This window comes from Centropristis striata, chromosome 14, assembly GCF_030273125.1.
Source record: "Centropristis striata isolate RG_2023a ecotype Rhode Island chromosome 14, C.striata_1.0, whole genome shotgun sequence".
Classification (NCBI taxonomy): Eukaryota; Metazoa; Chordata; class Actinopteri; order Perciformes; family Serranidae; genus Centropristis; species Centropristis striata.
The window spans coordinates 26751102-26771388 of NC_081530.1; the positions used below are offsets into that span (position 1 = coordinate 26751102).

Sequence of the window (20287 nt, forward strand, 5' to 3'; positions counted from 1 at the left end):
GTTTTCTTGATTCATTAAGCTATCTTTTAGTCTAAAAATGTAAAAAAAAATCCCAGTTTCCAAGTCCAAGGAGATGCCTTTAAATATTTGTCAGTCTAAAAATACAAATATATTCAGTTAAATATGAAACCCCCCAAACTCAGTGGGCCAGAAAGAGAATTTTCTGCCATTTTGGATTAAAAATGACTTAGTACTAATTAAGTGATTTAGAAAAATAGTTGGCAGTTATTCTGTCAATAAGTCGACGAATCATTGTACCTCTAATTAAAACTTACATCCTGCTTGTTTGAATCTTGTACATCTTCACAGCCAATAAGCACACAGAACAATACAGGCAGTTTTTGCATTTTATTGATAAATTATTTTTAAAAAGACCCACGAGCCATCTTCTCCTTTCACTTCTCACTACAGTTTTCCAAGTACTGAATTTGAACTATATACAAAGAGTATTTTTAACATTATTTTCTGCTTCATCATCATAATCATCATCATCATCAACACATTCAAAACAAGGTTAGAAGTTTGAGCTGTGCCCACTGGTCAAGGTCGAGAGACAGGATGCTGAGTTAGCCTATAGCGGTGCTAGCACAGGGTTCACCGGAGGTCAGAGGGCGGCGAGTACAAGCGGAGGGAGGAAGAGGAAGAGGAGGGTTTACATTCTAACTCACAGGCAGAAGGAGCAAAGACAGGAGCATCCTACGCTTCAGCTACCTCTCTGAAAACTGAAAACACACCTCAGTGACAGAGCGTAAACAAGTCAACATGCAAACAAGAGTCACCATGTTTTGGGATCATTTTCCACCAGTGACAAGGCAACAGAAGCGCAGTGAGAAACACAGACTGACAGAAAAAGGTTATTGCTGAAGTGGGATAAAAGCAGCATGGCACCAGAAATAAACACTTTGATGATAAAAAAGAAAACAAGCTCCTGTTGATCTTCTTGACTAATACTGGGCAGCAAAGTTGGCACACATGGGTATTTAAGGATTTCTTTTAAAAATTGATCATTTTGAGAGTTAAAATCATACAGCAATACTATGTCAGTGTACACAGGCAAGGTCAATGGTTACAATACAGTATGGGTATGCAGCTTTCTGTAGCTGGAGTTTAACTAGCAGCAAAACAACACATACAATTGCATATAATCGTAGTGCAATGGGAGAACTGTTCTTTAGGAGGTTGTCTCATTTTGGTCTGGTCGGTAACAAAAAAAATCAAGTGCTGAAAAACAAAGAAAATGGTCCAGAAAGACCAAATCCAACCAGTTTGCTAAGCTGTTAATTTTACAATCTAAATGTTGGCATTCATCAAGAAAAAAAATCACAGTTTTTTAAGTTCTTGATTCTTGATTTTGGAGGATTTTGGCAAAAACCTGGGCAGGATTTGAGTCCTTGTGGACTGACATACATTAGGTTTGTTCAGCAAGTCAAAACTCTCTAAAACTCTCCAGACACAAACACAAGAAACATCTCTAACATACACATCTTCAACATACTGTCAAGACGCTCTGCAGACGCTCCACTCCGCTGAACATGACCGGCTTCAAATCTGAACAAGATGAAAAAAACTAAAATTGGGGCTTTGTTCTTCCAGCCGTGCAGGGCCACACCATGCCGCACCTCGCCCACTCTAGGCGAAGCTGTTCTCCGGGTAGCTGACTTTGATAGCCCCCCAGTAGCAAGCTCGTATCAGACAGATGAGACCCAACAGGTAAGCAAACGCCCAGGACACGTAGGTGGCGTTGTAACGACTGGCAAAGTCCCGAGTACCGACCTGTTAATACACAGGAGAGGAGAAGGTGGGAGAAATATAAACATGAGAAATATAATATTATATATATATATATATATATATATATATATATATATGTTTTATATTATGTATATATATTACATTTTTTAGAGAGATTAATACAATTAAGTCTATTATGTCACTCAGTCTCAGTCAGTGGCGGATAAGAAAAGTTGCAGAAAATTAAAAAAATCTCAACAAGCTCAGTGACCTTGGATTAATATGTTCGGAGCTGAAGTCCCATGAGATCATAACGAGGTGATTATGATTGTAATATGATTATACTGAGTTGTGAAAGCCTGATATACTGTGAAAAACTGAACAATATGCAATTGTTTTTTCAAAACACAGTTTTTCTTTACTGAACAGTCCAGAGAATAACAGGTCAAAGTGTATTTGATGTGTTACAAAATATTTTCTCTTTATATCTCTGTGTTTATTCTATTTCTGTCTATCATAAAGAACATGTACTTTTTTTAAGTTTCTCTGTGTGTGCTGTAATTTTCAGATCTTAGCTGTGTGGCTCTGTAGATGGCAATGTCTGACAGTTTGAGGGTCCACCACCTTGGTTCAGACCACAGAAGAAACAACCCATGTGTGCTGCAGTGAGAGGGACCTATGAGGACTTCCCAGGAGTTCTGCACTTTTCTCTTGAAGTATGAAATGTCCTAGCTATAACTAATGCTACCTATACACCAGAAGACTTTGAAAATATTTGGAAAGACTCCTGCAAGACCATCAGCTCACACCTGCTCACATCTAAAGACAAGTGTTTAGAGTTTTTAGTCCCAGCCTAGTCTCACACTGAGATTCTACAAAGACTGTGAATCTTGCAGGGTCACTATTTACAAGACTACAACTAGATTCTTTTAGCATTTTTTACCTACCATGCAATTTTTTTCCTGCTCATGTTCTAAGTAAAAACTTACAAAATGGAGGAGAAGCAGCTTTTGGCTCCAGCTGCTCTAGTGTGTGCAGTGGTTTGTGTTGAAAAAAACAAAAACACTAAAAAGAAGAATAGACGCCACAAAATGCCCCTCACAAAGCTGAAAAGGGGGTTTCCTGTTTTTCTGACATGAAAAGTTGACTGTTTTACAGTAAACAAAATAGATATAAGGAAGAATAAAGGAAAGGAAAATGTATAAATGAATTCATGATATACATTTATGCCCTATTTAATTATGTGTTTAATTGAATAGTTATATTTATCAGCTCTTTCAACTCTCATTTAGTTAATCATACATTAATTATCGATTATTTATTACTTATTTATGTATAGGCCTACATTTATTTATACATTTTTACTGGGTCTCCTTACTGTTCTCTTTACTAAGAAACAGCGCCCCCAAAATCCTGCTTGTGGCTGTAAATATATGACATCACTACATTTTTATTTAGGACTGAGCTTACTAGCATTATTGTGATGTTACTTTTTCCTGTTGAAGTGGTTTTACTGGCCGGTCTGGAACCGCTCATCTATTGGTTGGTGATTGTGTTACGTCACGTAACGTGTGTTACATTTGATATGATCGCAAACCCAAGACTAGGAAAAGACTGATAAGAAACAGCGCCGATTACTACCTTACACTTAACGATCGGGATGACGGGAGCGCGCTGTGACTCCAGTAAGACTCCTAGATTTACTAAAGACTTTCAGTTATTAGTCTGGGACTGTGAAAATCGTTTAGTGTAAGCCCAGCATTACTCTGTTCTTCTTCTTGCCACATTAAAAAAGTGAAGACATTTCTCTGTTCTTGTGGAGTATGCATTAGCCTTAAGCATTCAGCACAAGTTGAGCAAGCAGAGTTTTTAAAAAATTCTCTCGCTGTTATTTCAATGTAAAGGCCCTGAACACACACACAGGTGTTTCCAGTTAATCCTGCTGATTAGACCTCTGCTCAGGACTGGGTGGGCGTGTACAGACTGTAATGATAGACATCTGCCTCAGTCTCCTGTTGAACCTGTTAGGGTGGGACAAATTACACCTTTATCTCCGGCTCAGGCCCCTTTTGGGTCTAATCAGTCGTAATAACATAACATTTAATATCTGTCTATTCCTCTTTTTCTATTTCTATTTTTTTGCTCTTTGTGTTTGTGACTGTTCAGCCAGTTTGATATTTGCTGTACATTTCCTTTATATTTTAGGACAAAGACAACACTTACTGTTAAACCCACTCCAATGAAAATGCAGATCATTCCTATAGTTATATAAGCACAACAGCGCCTCCTAGGCAGTGCACTGCCAACAGAGGATCTGCAGAAACAGAAGAGAAACAGAAAAAAGATCAGTGTTAGAGGGCAGTTAAACACATCAACATGAAGAATACATTTTAGATATTTTATACAGTCATGGAAAAAATTATTAGATCACCCTTGTTTTCTTCACTTTTATGTTCATTTTAATGCCTGGTACAACTAAAGGTACATTTGTTCAGACAATATATATTGATAACAAAATAGCTCATAAGAGATAGATCAATAAGAGTTTAATTTAAGAGCTGATATCTAGACATTTTCCATGTTTTTTTGAAAATGATTTTTGGTTACTGTCATGGAAACCATGGCAAATGGCTAGATATTAGCTTTTAAATTAAGAGTTTAACTTGAGAGCTTATGAGCCATTTTTGTTGTTATCATTATATTTGTCCCAACAAATGTACATTTAGTTGTACCAGGCATTAAAATGAAATTGAAGAAAAAGGGTGGTATAATATTTTTTTCCATGACTGTATCAGTTAAACTCCTGTATGTATATTTTAATATGGTAAAAAAATGAACATTTGAAACCTCAGTATGAGTTTGAACTTTGGAAATTTTCTGTGGTACAGTTAAACAGTTTAAAGTCTGATATCGACTGATATGATTTCATCCTGTTCCCAGCAGCTAAAAATCTCTCTTCCTCTTTTTAAGTTACACATGAAAGCCCCGGGTGTCGGCCGGTCACATGTGCAGCTTCCAGCAACTTAAATTCCTCGGATACTCGACTTTGCCCTTCAGCACCAGACTGGCATCATTTATTTTTTCTTCACCATTTCTTCGGTCTCCTTCGCCTCTCTGTTCTCACATGCCTCCCATGTGACGGGACTCAGGCATTCTTCAGGAATCACTGGTATTCAGATGGCTTAAGGGGAGCCCGATCACCTGATTTCTTACCTTCTCTTACTCATGCTTAAAAAAATCTCCTCCTGCTTTCACGTTTCGTCTTTGTTCGACTCGCTGTTTATGAATCATGCCACCTGACCATCTCATTAATTTGGCCTATGACCATATATGGGGCCGTTTGGATCTGCAGTGCATCAGTGAAATGAACAACAGCTTCGAGGCCACTTTACACTGTTATTGAGGGATTTTCCAATTGGAAGTGCGACTAAACCAAAGTTCATTATCAGTAGAAGTATCAGTTCCTTGTTAGCATTCAGGTTAAATTACTTCACTTTACTTCATCTGTCACTGTTTCGACCTCTGTTACAAGAGAGCCAGAAGAGTTTGTAGGGCAAACTTTGTTTATTTATCACATTTTTTAAAAACGAGAGAAATAAAAATGAGTTTTTAGTGTATCCCTAAATGCATTTTTCCATATTTTGGACATATTTAACATGTTTTAGTAACTCAGCTAAAATAAGCAAAAGCTCACTCAGAAAGGGGTGCGCTGGATTTTTAAGACAAAATGAGAAAAATCTTGTGCACAATAATTGTTTTGATCTCAACAACACATATTTAAAGTAAAATACCATCCTAAATTCTTATGGCTGAATTATCTTAATAAAAAACCTTGAGTTGTGTTTTTGCAAGACAAACATTTTTGTCACAAGCTTTTTTTGTAAAACTTTGGCAGAGGAGACAAAGTTTTTTTCTTTGCAATGTCTGGTTTTACGTTGAGTTGCTCGAACACTGTATTTAATGTCTGGGGAAATAGCGAGCGCATGACACAAATGGAGATAAAGTTGGTAAACAGAGAAGAAGACAGAGAGATGTAAATAAAAATATTGTCAAAATATGACATAAAATTCAAGGAAAGGTGGCAGAAAAGCACAGAGTGACAGAGACACAGAGGTATAGAAGAAGACAGATCAAGAGATTAGAGACGGAGATGGAGATAAAGACAGCAGCTTGTTATTTCAGTTCATATCATCACTTTCGATGCCCTCCCACCACCTCTCAACCCTGTGACCCTCCTCCAACATTACCGCTACATGTATTGAGGCCAAGCTCTAATTCCTGTCACACGTCTAGATTAGCCTCCATCTCCTCCCTCCCTTTTACTTCTAAGAACTACAAAGTCCAGACCTGCAAAGCTCCGCGTCCGCCTGGTTATTGTGCCTCATTGGCAGGAAATTCAGAAACCACACGAGTCCACATTCCTTTTAGATATGAAACTTGATAAATCTCATCTGCAAGGTGGAATATCAGTGTTTTAAAGCTTTCTGCTTTCCATAGAGTTCAGTATATCTTGTTTTTGTTTTTTTACTTTAAAGACGACACCTATGATTTAGCATTTTAAGGACACTCTGCAAATAATTCAAACTTTACATCACCATTTACCTTAAAATCCACACTTAGAGATAAAGAGATGACTGGTTGCTCTTTGTACTCAACCATAGATCACAAATGTGTCGGGCGCTCTTGGAAAACAGGGGAAAAATAAATAAACAGAAAGGCAATCCAGGCATAGCTTTATATATGAAAAAATAAAGCTCAGTCTATGAAAAAAAAATCAAAAATATGTTGACTATTTTATGATTAAGTCACCACAGTCGAGGCTTTTAATATTTCCTTATATTTTGGAGTGCCTTGGTTGCCTTCCTGTTTAACAACATCCTAAACCAAATCCTGTTTGAGAAAATCAGATTCATTTTGGCTTCCATTTATTTCTGTTCAAGGTGAAAGTTACAATAATGTAACTTGGCCAAAAATCGACACACAGAAAGTTTCAGGATTCTGCTAAATATTTTCATACAGTGATACAATTAAAAGAAATGGCTGCCTGCAACAGTATGAAAAAATAATGCAAAACCTTTAAAACTCATTAAATGTTCCACCTTTGTGCGCAGAGTTAAATGGAGGTTTGATTTACTCACATTTTTTTGCAGTGGGGACACTTGGCTAGCGTGTTAAACCGAAGCTCCATCCACTGTGAGGAAACAGAAAAAGAAACATCGTTTAGTTACATTACAGAGGAGAATCCACACATATACACACATGTTAAAACAGAAATGAAACAACACACTATCAAACTGCACTTTTAAACAATCAACACAAAACCTACTGATTTTATGTGATCAGTGATGATGGTTTGCAGCTTATAAATCTATTTATTACATCTTTATTGGAGAGAATATCAAACCATTAACTTAATTAACATCTGAAAATATTCTTAATATATATAAATCACATATTAGTTAGGATATATAATTGAATAATTAGGGGTTTTAATGTTAAAAAAGCAGTGTTATGAGAATGTTTATCCCATCACAGATCAGTATAATTTAAGATCTCATTGACACAGGTTTAATATGTGACTTCTGACATCTGGCTTCAGAGAAGGAGCAAAAAAATACAATAGAAATTCAGGCCAAACCATCTTGATTCAAACCAATTTTATACACTTAAAATCACTTCTCTATAACTCAAGGCCAGATGTGTACGAAGTCACATTATCACCAGTGTAAATAAGACAGCAGATTGAACTGGAGCAGGTTAGGCTGTTGTTAATAAGTCCACCAGTATGACCAGCTTTCTCAACCTCTTGTTGTTCTGGGGGAGAGCCGTCGCTGGGGAGGCCAGACATTGGCTGGGATGACCTGGCGTCCTCACTGCCCTACAGACGCCGCAAGCAACAACGTGCACACGTTAAGGACAAAACCACTGATGACTCGATAGATCAGGTTCTGCAAATTTCTTCCTCCAGTGAGACACCTCCCAGTTTCCTTGATTTACCCTCTGAACCCCGAGCAGTGTCAAGACATTTTTTTTTCACTGTGGCCTTGTTTTTCACTTCAATATGCATTAAGTCCTGCACCTCAGTGGGGGGAAAAGCATGAGTATGGCTACAGTGCAAAAAAAGAAAAGTTGGGTGAACTCAAAATTTGAAGGCAACAAACTTCGATAAAATTTTAAGTTGGACAATTAAACTAAATATTTTAAGTTTTGTTTTTGAGTTTACTCAAACTCTGAATTGAGATTTTTTTAACTTATAATTTTACATTGTAATAACTTTTAATCCTTACTTCTGCTAACTTCTGCAATGTGCTGAAGTGGCACGATTGTAACGCCGCTATGAAATGTCAGCTAATGTTGCGACCACAATTTTGAGTTAGCATTGATACGCTAATGGCTACTCTTGTAGCTGTAACAAGCATCACCGCTAGCATCAGTTAGCCGCTAGCATCAGTTAGCCGCTAGCATCAGTTAGCCGCTAGCTTTCACTAATGACAGAATTTCACCGCTTTCCCGCATTTCACAACAAAGAAATAAGAGTTAGCAGAACTATTGTCCCTTGTTGTGAACCCCAACTTAATAAGTAACAGCAACTCACAAACTTGTTTTTGAGCAGACAACTGGCTTCCTTTGTTGTGCTAACTTACATTATTGCCCTAAATGTCAATAATTTATATTTCCAAGTTTCACTAACTTAAATCACTGTTTTAGGCAAAAAATACAAGTTGGCTTTTTTGCAGTGTAGAGTGGGGAAAATTAAAAAATGACTTATACTGACAAAAAAAAAAAAAGAAAAAAGCAGAATGCATGAATTTTCTTGATTTAAAAAAAAAATGTAATCTATATAAACAAAATTTCTCCAGTGCCCCCAAGTGTTACCAATATTATAAAGAAATTGGGCTCCAACTAAACATATTTATATTTTTTACAATCTCTACTCACAACCTTACTAGTCCTCTCCACTCCGCTCTGTGTAAACAGCCTGCAGTTCACTTAAAGTTTCCCTGAATTGACTGTTTTTCTCAGCTGAGTCATATATGGCTTCCCTGTGCAGCACAGAATTCAAAATATTTTCAGGATTTGGTTAGTGCAAATGCTTTATTTTGCCAAATTTTAAACAAGACATGTAGAATAATATTATTTTGATGAAGCATCACTATTTTTTAGATTTGGATATATTTCCTAAAGGAAGTGTTCGTCACACAGGATTTGTTATGGGACCATTAGAAATGTGAAAATCCAACAATAATTTCTGTTTTTATTGTTTTTGGCTATGATTAATTATTTATTTTGGGCGATTTTTGTACAGAAAACATGGCAGAAGGTTGTGTGGGGTTCAGAGGGTTAATACACAATATGACAAGTAAAGGTATTTAAAGGTATTTAAACCTACATGAAAGTGAATGCGTGTCAAGTGGGAATAATCTGCAAACCACATTGCAATCAAGTGGGATTGTGAGCCAGACAAAGGAAGAGGGACATGCAGTGATTGCATGCCAGCCACTTGAAACATCATATTCTACTTTTGTTTCAACAAATAAAAAAGATCAACAGGAGAAAAACATCTCATTAGCTTTTATGTGTGCTTTGGAAGAACCTGAATAACCTACAGCGCCTGGAACAACTGTGCAACTATGCTTTAATACTTGAGGAAATTACCTTTTTCCATCGACAAATACAGAAGGACACGCTGTGGTTCGCCTCTCACGATTACCAATATGAACGTGCCAACAACAGCACAGCAACAATTCTGCACAAACAACTCTGGTGTTTTTGGTTGTCTTGGTGGATTTACGTACCAGAAAAGTGTTGCCACAGTGACCACAGACCACCCTCATGCCCTCAGGTTGGATGGGCAGCGCCGGCTGAGCGGGTTGCTCCTCTGGGACAACCATCACCGGGCTCAGGTTGATTATGCGTCTGCTGTCGGAGGAACAAAGAGAAGGACGAGCTTATAATAACAACCTATTTAAAACAAGATGAGAAGAAGCTATAGAACAGGCTTGATTTGATTTATATAAGGGCCTAAAATTCAGCTTAGGAAAAGAAATAAAGATACAGGAAATGGGAAATAAGAGGGTGAAACAGACTGAAGTTGACCTCCTGCTACCTACCAGTTTGGTCGAGGACATCCTATCCTCCTGGACGTGTCTTTACAGATGAGCAGGCAGTTACAGGGACACCTCACATATTTCTTCCCATTGGGGGGGTTCTTGATGGGCTGGAAGAAAATATGTCAGAATCACTTTAACACAGAACACAAAAACAAAGCCAGAAAAGTAAAAAATAGTGGGTTTAAAGTAAGGATGGGCGTTTGGAAGAAACCTGCCAACTCGATTATCTATAACGTTAACGACCAATTAATCGGTTAATCGTTGCATGCATACATGAGCAAAATAAAATATATATACAGAACTATGCAAAAGCCTGTTTTGATGGACGCTTTTATTCTGAAAGGACGAAAAGAGACTTTCTATTGATCGTAAAACTAACTCAAGTGGGGTGATACTGTAAAGATAAAGTCAAGGAGTTCAATGTTTTATGTTTTAGCCTCCGAAGAGGTATGAGGTTAGTTTTCACAGTAATCTTGCATATTTAAGTGTATTTTGTGTTGAAATAAGTTTTGGATCAAATTAAACCTAGAAATTCATGCTAGCAAGGTTTTTTTTTTTTTTTAAGATTATTTTTTTGGCATTTTACATGCTTTATTGAAAGCGAGAGACAGATAGAAAGGGGGTGACAGAGGGGAGGACATGCGGCAAAGGGAGCTCAGGCCGGATTCAAACCCGGCTCCACCGAAGCGAGGACTGTAGCCTCTATACATGGGGCGCCTGTGTAACCCACTACCCTACAGACCACCTATGCTAGCAAGGTTTGATACAGTATGCTAGTTTTGCTCAAATTAATACTTCTGTATTCGTGTGCGTTTTATAATTGTTATTGCAAACTGTAGTTTTATCCAACTTAATTCTCAGCGCATTGGCTTATTCACATACAGCTGCAGAATGGAATGATTGGCTGTGTTTCAGTTCAGTGAGTACTGATACACAGTCATAGATAAAATGTGAAAAATACCCAAATTGATTAAAAAATCCACGTGATCGACCAAATTTTTAACAACCATTAATCGATCATCGATTCATTATTCCCATCCCTAGTTTAAAGCAATTTAGAGGTCACACAGCAGAGCCATTCAGACGTAACAAGATGTGAAAAACTGCACAGCTTTGCCTTTCATCTATGAAATATATATTAGTTCACACATCAGCTTCAAATGTCCATATCATGTCCACTGACATGCTGTATTTCTCAGTCATTTATACCCTGTTTGTGTCTACATACACAGGGCTGGCCATCAGCAGAAACTGTTATAATAATAAACTTTATTATTCATGCAACACTTCAGAACTGAGGACTGCAAAGTGCTTTCTAAGGTAAAAACAAGAGGTTGCATATATTTTTTATACATGCATAACTGCAAACACATAGGGCTGAGTATCGTTCAGAATTTTTCCTATAACTTGAAACTCAAACACTGGGTACTGAATTTTTTTTTATAAAATCTATTTTAATCTAAATAAAATCCACATAAATAACCACATTTCTGAACTGAAATGCCCTGTTATGGTCTCATGTAATAGAATATCATGTGGCTGTGTTGATGCATAAGCGCCACAAATATCAGCCAGTGGAAATGGCATTTTCCCACCCAAGTGTTTGTGATGACAAACATTCATCCTCTGTGCTGCCTCCACTGACAGCTTGATCAAAGCTCGCAGTTGGATAAATGTAAGTCGAATGGAGCAGGACTGAACTGGACTGACTGATGGATGTGACAGATGTCTACATCAACATGTCGCAAGGCTCTAAAAGGCCGACATCGCCGCAGTGGAAAATAGGCAAGGAACTAGTGTCCAAAGCTAATGGTTTGTCTCCTGGTCGATGCTGCAGTGTGCATGTGTGATAAGATTAGAGGATAAGAGGAGAGGAGAGGAGAAGAGAGGAGAGGAGAGGATAGGAGAGGAGAGGAGAGGAAAGGAAAGAAACAAAACAGATTAGAGAGGAAATTAGAGTAGAAAAATGAATAGAAAGGAGATTAAAAAAAGATGAGAGGAAAGGAAAGAAAAAGGAAAGGAGAAGTGAGCAAGGAAGAGAAAGAAAAGGAACATATAAGAGAGGAAATTAGGGGAGAGGAAAAGAAGCAAAGGAAAGGAGAGGAAAGGAGAGGAAAGGAAAGGAAAGGAAAGGAAAGGAAAGGAAAGGAAAGGAAAGGAAAGGAAAGGAGAGGAAAGGAAAGGAAAGGAAAGGAAAGGGAGATGGAGAGGAGATAAAACTGAAGCCTTAATGTCTTTACTCGACTTGACAGTGAAACTACTACGACTCAACACCCACAGTCATTTATAGATCTGTCAGCGGTCTCAATAAAAGCCTCCCTCCACTTACCGTGGCTTCGTTGCAGACCGTGCACTTGACCACGTGCTGATGCAGCTTTCCATCCAGGTTGATGAGTGACTGACATACACGGCAGTTGATGACAGGCACACCACCGGCGTCGGGGCTGGCGATGGCTGTGTAGGGAGGAGGTAGTTCGGCTTTGAAAAAAAAAAGAGGAGGAGGGCAAAGCACACAACACACGGCCAGCTGTTAATCGCATGCATGATAAAAGTTCAGGCATCAACCAGACATGATGACAGGACAGACTGGAGGTTAGCTTCAGACAAGAAATAAACTCAACAAAATGCAGCTGAAACTGCTACTTACAAGTTTAAAGAATAAAACCTCCAAACTCAAAACCCATATGTTTTGGAGCAGGGTTCTTAAGATTTCACACATCACATTAGACACTAAACAGTGTAATGTTTGGATTATGTGGATAACATTTCATATGACAGACTAACAGACCAAAACAAAGTCATAACCGATTGGTCGACTCTGCTCTCAAACAAAATAAGGAACAAGATTACAGTCCAAATGTCCAAAATCATTGAATAAGTGTAAAAAAACAAAAAATATAGAGCTGAAATATTAATCAACGAGTCCATTGACAGAAAATTAACTGATAACTGTTTGAGTTATTTGAGTCAATGTTCCAGCGTCTAAAATGTGAGAATTTGTTGCTTTTAATTATCAGCATATTCACAGATTATGAAAATAATCTTTAGTTGCAGCCCTAACTTTATAACTGGTTGTCCATCTACAGTATGTAATAGAAAAAGACAAAGCTTTAGTTGTTATCTAACATGGCTCATAATTCTTCCTACACCTTTTTCAAAGTAAAATTCAAGCACATTTCAAACTTTTCCAGCACCTTAAAGCTGTGATAACATATGTATATACAAATAGACAGCATAGTGATTATTTCACTTCTTCATTCATTAAATGAGTTATTATTGTGCTATAACTAAGTATTAAGTGCTAGATTATACATGTCATATACCACTTATACTATACTGTGTATATCTCTGCATATATTTAAATATATTTATTAATTGATGTTCATACTACTACTACATGAAACAACTTATTTAACATGCTAAAATAAATATACATATTATATTATTAAATATATATATATATATTAAATGTATGTATATAATGTGTATAGAATAGATGATGCATATGTCTTATTTTTTATATTCCTATTCTGTTTTCCATATCATTGTTTCTGTATCTTAAGCTGCTGTGACGACTAAATTTCCCCACTGCGGGATAAATAAAGTCATATGTTATCTTAGCTTATCTTATAAACAAACACAATTATGTGGGAAAATAACAACAAAGTTTCATATTTCAAAATGCGTCGCCTGTTTGTAAGTAGACTTGTCATCCTATAAAACCTATTTTTCAAGTAGGTTCAAGCACTTTTCAAAACTTGAATACACCACATTAAAATTAAAGCATTTTCATGATCTCTGGAACTTACAGGAACCCGGTTCTTGCAAATTGGAATATTTTTAGGAGTAAATGTTATGTAATGCCTCTCTTAATTAGTCCTCCTGTATGATGGCCAGCCTGCACGTACTGAATGTACGACCGCCTGTATACGACTCAACATGTGACTCTTCTTTCTTTGTCAGGGGCTGAGCATGCTGCATGTTTAAGAAACAAACAAAGGGCCCTTTAAGATACCGAAGCGTGGATGAAACATGTAACATATGAGCAGGTCTTAAATATCAATGTAATTATTGTAACTGTTAAAGAAACATGTTGCACATACCCATATTTATGGCCTTAGGTGTTTTAAAACGTGTTCGCCAACATTAAAATGTCTCTGCTAATGAGGTTAATAAGCTCCTAACTAATTTGGTTGAGAAACGAAGAAAAGCCAGGTGCACTGTTTGGTGTTTTATGGCCCATAAACAAGTCTAATCAACTTGATCAAATGGCTAGACTTAAAACTGTTCAGTTAATGTCTAAAAGAATGAATGTGAACTACAGTGTTCATTCAAACGAACTCTGTACTGTTTAATCCCACATTAACCTTGTGTAATAAGTCTACATTCCATGTGTTTATCAGGGTTTTAATTCACTTAATCCATAGATTTAGTCCAGTCAATACCTTTACTACTACTACTGTAGTAGTCAAGCATACTTTACAACCTGTGTCATACTTTAAACTTAAATCTGAATGATCTTAAGTATGCATAATGAAGAAGGAATGTAGAAAGAAATGGATAAAGAAAATAATACAGAAATAAATATGTTTGGGAGAAAAAGGGGAGAAAATGTAAAGTAAAAGTAAAATAATATTTTTTTTTAATAAATGTAAAAATAAATATTTAATTAATTATTAAATAAAAGGTAGGTAGGGTAGGCAATAAATTAATTTTAAAAAAGCAAATTAAAGGAGAAATATCAATGTATGTCACATTTAATCAATAAATTATTATTTTTTAAATATTATAATTTGTTCATTTAAGGGCAAATTAATATGTTTATCTGGTAATTTATATATCTATTTTGGATTTTGCAGCATTTGTTAATTAATTAATCTGCAACATTTAATATATGATAACCATTAGGTTTACCATAATTTTAAAAAAAAATCTAATATTTCTGGGTGTTGGAATGTTTTTTGGACAAAATTAGCACTTAAAATTTGTTCATCTGAATTTAGGGAAATTCTGACAGGCATTTTTAAGAATCTGTCATTTTATACACCACACAATCTTTCAGTAAATTGAGGAAATGATCAACAGGTTAATCGATAATAGAAATAATAATTTGTTGCAGCCACTGATACAAGTGACGAAGCACAAAGGAGGCATCTAATCTGATAAATGACCAATTTCCTTCACTCTGGATGATATAATGGGGCGAGTCAACAGGTAAACGAGCTTGGCTCTGAGACTGGCAGACACTGGATAGTTGACACCACAGGGACAGATGGGACACCCCGTCTACAACCAGGCAAACAAGGCCAGAAATACAACCAGAGCATGCCAAAGACTGGACACTCCCACTGTGTGCAGGCAGCACACGGTGATGCAGTCTGGAGACCATACTCTCTTCTTAAACCATGAATTCTTCTATAACAGTATGAAATAAAATCCTTGAATTCAAACACAGTCAGCACATGTCTCCGTTATCTCTCTGTCACAGCAGAGGCCTGTTTCTACTCCTCTCTCTCTCTCTCTCTCTCTCTCTCCACCTAATGCATGTCTGAAACTGAATATAGCCGCTATAGGTTTTCACTGGCTGTCCTCGGAGCCAGAGGTAAGACGAGAAGACGCTCCACTACAACCACCAGCAGCACCACAACATACAGCAGCCGTCACGTCCTGCCCAGCTGGTGCCATCACTGATTGTATGACTCGTGGTTTGTGGTGGAGAACTGAAGACACATGCTGCTCGGGGATGTTCTTCTGTGTCCAGTTGCTGCTGTGGCCTAAAATAAAAGAAATCTCTTTATGGTTTAAGGATAAGGCTCTATATTTTTCTTATTGTCAACAAATCGCATTAAAGGTTAAAACCAGCAATAGATTAGTCTGTCTCTGTGCTTTCTGTCCTACTCAGCTCATTAGTTCCTTATAAAATGTGAATCATTAAGCTTTTTGCTAGCAAATGTTACTCAGACAGGATTAAATCATGTATTTTCAGTCGTGGATTAATAAACATTTGGAGCTCCAGTGTAGGGGTAGGGCTGGGTATTATTTATAAGTGATACCGATACACTGCAAAAAAGCCAACTTGTATTTTTTGGCCTAAAACAGAGATTTAATTTGGTAAAACATGGAAATATAAATTACTAACATTTAGGGCAATAATGTAAGTTAGCACAACAAAGGAACAACAAAGTTGTCTGCTCAAAAACAAGTTTGTGAGTTGTTGTTACTTAAAACTTTAAGTTGGGGTTCAAAACAAGGGACAATAGTTCTGCTAACTCTTATTATAACTCTTATATATAACTCTTAAAGCTAGCGGCTAACTGATGCTAGCAGCTAACCGATGCTAACGGCGCTGCTTATTACAGCTACAAGAGTAGCCATTAGCGTATCAATGCTAACTCAAAATTGTGGTCGCAACATTAGCTGACATTTCATAGCGGCGTTACAGTCGTGCCAGAGAAATTCAGAGTTGAGCAAACTCAAAAACAAAACTTAAAATATTTAGTTTAATTGTCCAACTTAAAATTGTATCGAAGTTTGTTGCCTTGAAATTTTGAGTTCACCCAACATTTCTTTTTTTGCAGTGTACCAATGGAGTACTTCGTTTCATAACCTTATGTTTTCCACTTCCATTTCCGTCATTTGAATGAAAGCATTTAGTGGTGATAATGCCACCACTATTTCTTCCGATTGGAAAGAACTTCCGGCTCCATCAAATACAGCATGCTTGACTTGACCACCTCAGACTTCATGGGTTGTAGCTGCTGTGGTAGTAGGGGTGTTGAAAATAATTGTATAATCGATGCATCACAATCCAGATGTGGATGATTCTGCATCGATGCAGCGACAGTCCATAATCGATAATCAGACAGGTAATGTGGGTAGTAGGCTAGTCCTATACTATTTATTTGGTTTACAATTTGCTGTTTAAATATTTTATGTAAACATTCAGTTATAATGAGGAGTACACTGCACTAGTATACAAACGTCTTTTTGTTATCATTAATGTTACTTACTACAGTTTGATGCCCTTTTAGTATTAATATCCTAAGTACATCAGCCGTTTGCTGTCAGTTCAGACTCAAGTCATGTTTGTGATGTTTTCCATATTTAGGATCAGGAATGTTCTTAGAGCAGTAGGAATTTGTTAGAAGTTACAACTTGACTCCAAAAATCGGCTATACATTTTGTAAAGCACTTTAAAAAATAAAAAGTGAACCCACATTTATCAGACCAGTAGTATTTATTGATGAAAAAGTAACCATGTGTTGTAATATAACAAAATCAAGAATGAAATACACTGTGATGCATCGGGGAATCGAATCCAGTCATGGACTAGATCATCGTAATCGAATCGTGAGACCAGTGATCGTGTGGTGGGCCGATCTGCAAGTCAGATCTATCAAATGCTGATTTCATCTGGCTGGAGAAGTTTCACTACAACTGGGTACTGGGTTACCATAAAGGTATCATATACCAATACCCATCCCTGTGGAGGGGTAAACACTGTGGCCTGAAAATGATATCATGATAATGCAGATTTAATGTTTTTTTCAATTGCTCAGAAGTTTTTTCCTTTTTCTGACTTGATGTTGCTCTGATTAATCTCTGTGAAGTGAAACATATAATCAGGTGATGATCGACCAATAGTGATCACCTGGGCTGAATCAGATCCTGTCTTGTTTGGTGGTTAATTCAGCTACTAAATGACGGTGTATGTAGCATTTAGGTGATGTAGTGCAGGTTGAACTGAAGGTTTTCAAACCCCTTGAACACCAGCAGCAGCAGCACCGCTTTCAACCGCGCTCAATCTGTGTTGCTGTTAAATATGTATGCATGACAGAAAAATGTCATTAAATATCATGATGAGACACATTTTTATCATGTTAACATTTATACCAGTATTTTCTTGCACGATATGGCACGTGTGACTCAAACTACAGTGCTCTTGTTTTCTGTAATGGTTTTTAATAGCTTTTGAAAAAACAATGGAGTTCTAAGACACAGAGGAATAAGATGAATCAGGCATAAACAGACAATACTTGTTAGTAAAATTAAGTAATTGTGGGTTTAGTATTTTCATGGGATTTGTTGACAATCAGAAAAATAGAGAATGTCACCAGACTGATCTTCCCTAACAATAAAAACTGCAGATTCTTGACTCCACCCTTGCATGACTTTGCTTAAATACTGGGCGAATTTTGGGATAAAATTAGCATTTCTACAGCTTTCTCTGTCAGTAAAGCACTGCCTGAGTGAAAGATGAAGAATTAATTTATCCCTGTCAGGATTAAATCACTGTCGAGGCTTGCACTGCCCTTTGTTACAGTCAATTTATTTCACCATTCAAGCGCAAAAACATCAAGCAAGTGGCAAAAAAGAAATCAATCCCAGTGCCAATCGAACCATTCAGATGCAGCCAAGGTCATTGGTCTCCGCCCCTCACCACCACAACCACCACCACACTGTGAGTCTCTACCTGGTACAGCTGAATACATACTGAAGGTAAAGAAGTTATAATTCTTATATTCAGGAAATCAATACAACAGAGGCTGCAGTCACTTTCATAAATAAAAATATTCACTCAATCCTAATCACAGCTCACATTCACTCCGTTTTCTAAATGCAGCTGATTATTGGTCAAACCATTTCAGTCATTGTGTTTCAGGAAAAACAGCTCAGTTGTTTTGGCTTCTTTGACTCTAATTAATCCATTTACAAATTAGCTGATAGAGGATTGTTCCCAAACAAACTCAGAGAAACAAGAATTAGCCATAATCCAGACTGCAGAGAGGGAGGGAGGAGAAACTAGGCCATGAAATATACCAGCAGTCATTTAGGCTTTTCCCTCAGTCACTGCTTTAACATCCACACAGGCTGTCAGTTCACAGGTTATTACAGTCCAGCGTTAAAGTCTTTATGAATAATCCCCTGGTGAAATATGAACTCTGCAAGATTAGGCCGCTCCAGAACAACAAAATGTTCATTTTTCAGACATTTTGCTTGCTTGATATTAGCCGTTTGTCCTGAAATGCTCTGCAAAGAGCATTACATGGTCAATGAATCCATTCATTTGCAGCCGAACAACGCAACAAGGCAAAGAAACGTTGTGTCTTTTGAGCCCATAACAAAAAGGTTTAATCAGAGGGAACTTAGAACACAGTGTCTGAAGCTTACTTAAAACAAAACATAATCCTTTGATATGACAGTCTGAGCTGCATGTTTTTAGAGAAAAAAGGGAAGTTTTTTTTATCAAGCAAAAAGCTTTCCAGGCAGCCAAAACAAATTTCATGGGTCATCATGTATGTCTCCAGCTTCAATATGAGATTTTATCTTTAGCTACATAAATTCAGAATCAGACTAAATTCAGTGCAAAGGCCAGTCCTGACAGCGGCTTCTGGACTGAGTGGACACAGGATTTATGAGTTGTAATTGCCCGGGTCATTCAGACCTGCATGCATTACGGTGCTGTAACCTACATTCAGCTGTTTACTAAGCAAAATGTGGACACTGTGTCAGTTTCCTGGCTGCACATGCACATGTCTTGTAGTGAAGATGCTAGGATAGATTCAAACTTGCCTTTGCAAAATGTAAGGCCAGATAGATGTTGTTGTTTACATGCAAAAAAGCAAACTGACAAGCTAGATGTAACGTTATGACATTTAAATCATGCCTTGCTATAGGTTTGATCCCACCCACAAAGGACAATTCTGGGCTTTTTTGTCGATTTGCATCTGGGACAAAAGGCTTCCTTTATCTGCAGTGGGTCATGTCTCCCCCGTCAATCACAAACATTAAAGCCCACATCCACTGAGGCCTCACAGTGCCACATCACGACCAATGTCTTTTGGTGAGGACCTAAAACATTACAGGCCCCGGTGAGTCGTGATGTGAGCATTTCTGCAGTAAAACAGAGCTTGCTGTTATTGTAGGCCCCTTCTTGTCTAACCCACTGCTCCAGTTCTCACAGTGCAAGCTCCACCTTTTTCTTAGCTGCCGATTGATTGCCCTTGCCTTTCCCTTCCCTTGCATTTGCATTGCTGCAGTTTTATTTACGCACAAACTCGATACGCCCAAAAATGACTCAGTATGCAGGCAGCAGGGGCTCACTACATTGCGTGTGTTTACCTCGGGGACTTGAATCCTGCAGGTACGGGGGAGCAGTGGGGGTCACGTTCTCGGAGTTGGGGCCCGACAGCAGCGGAGATCGCTCGTCCATGCCGTCGGAGGCCATGTCGATAACCGTGAACCGCGAGGAAATGACGGGCAGAGGCGGCGGGGGGAGGCTCCTGGCTGCACCGAGTCTTCACCCAGCACGGAGGAGCAGCCGGCGGCTGGTTGTTGGTGCCGAGTTGCTCCGGTCCAGCAGCCCCAGTGACGGCAGCCTGGAGGTGGGAGGAGCTCCGCGGTGATCCCCGCCCCTCACTGCCATGACCCGGGGCGTGGGCAGC

The 20287-nt window shown here is 37.9% G+C and overlaps 1 protein-coding gene across 2 annotated transcripts; it reads right to left on the bottom strand.

The window, feature by feature from the left end:
• Positions 1-335: 335 nt before the first annotated feature.
• pip4p2 (phosphatidylinositol-4,5-bisphosphate 4-phosphatase 2) lies at positions 336-20270 on the bottom strand. 2 transcript variants are annotated; one of them, XM_059350207.1, is made up of 8 exons: positions 19965-20270; positions 12172-12320; positions 9843-9949; positions 9528-9651; positions 7535-7609; positions 6870-6922; positions 3955-4045; positions 336-1773 (listed from the first exon to the last, which is right to left on the bottom strand). In XM_059350207.1, exons 1-8 carry the CDS (start codon positions 20068-20070, stop codon positions 1630-1632), a joined length of 849 nt encoding a protein of 282 aa, XP_059206190.1. In that variant the 5' UTR covers positions 20071-20270; the 3' UTR covers positions 336-1629. The 2 variants fall into 2 exon arrangements, with proteins under 2 accessions (XP_059206190.1, XP_059206191.1); XM_059350208.1 differs by lacking the exon at positions 7535-7609 and having other exon boundaries at positions 19965-20258.
• Positions 20271-20287: the final 17 nt, after the last annotated feature.

Bases quoted from the DNA above. Each gene is read 5' to 3' on its own strand.
- pip4p2 (XM_059350207.1), bottom strand. From the start codon at position 20,070: ATGGCCTCCGACGGCATGGACGAGCGATCTCCGCTGCTGTCGGGCCCC. The intron at 12,321-19,964 runs GTAAACACACGC...TTTTTTTCAAAG, and splicing joins GCAGGATTCAAGTCCCCGAG to CCGAACTACCTCCTCCCTAC. The intron at 4,046-6,869 runs GTGAGTAAATCA...CTGTTTCTGCAG, and splicing joins TGTCCCCACTGCAAAAAAAT to ATCCTCTGTTGGCAGTGCAC.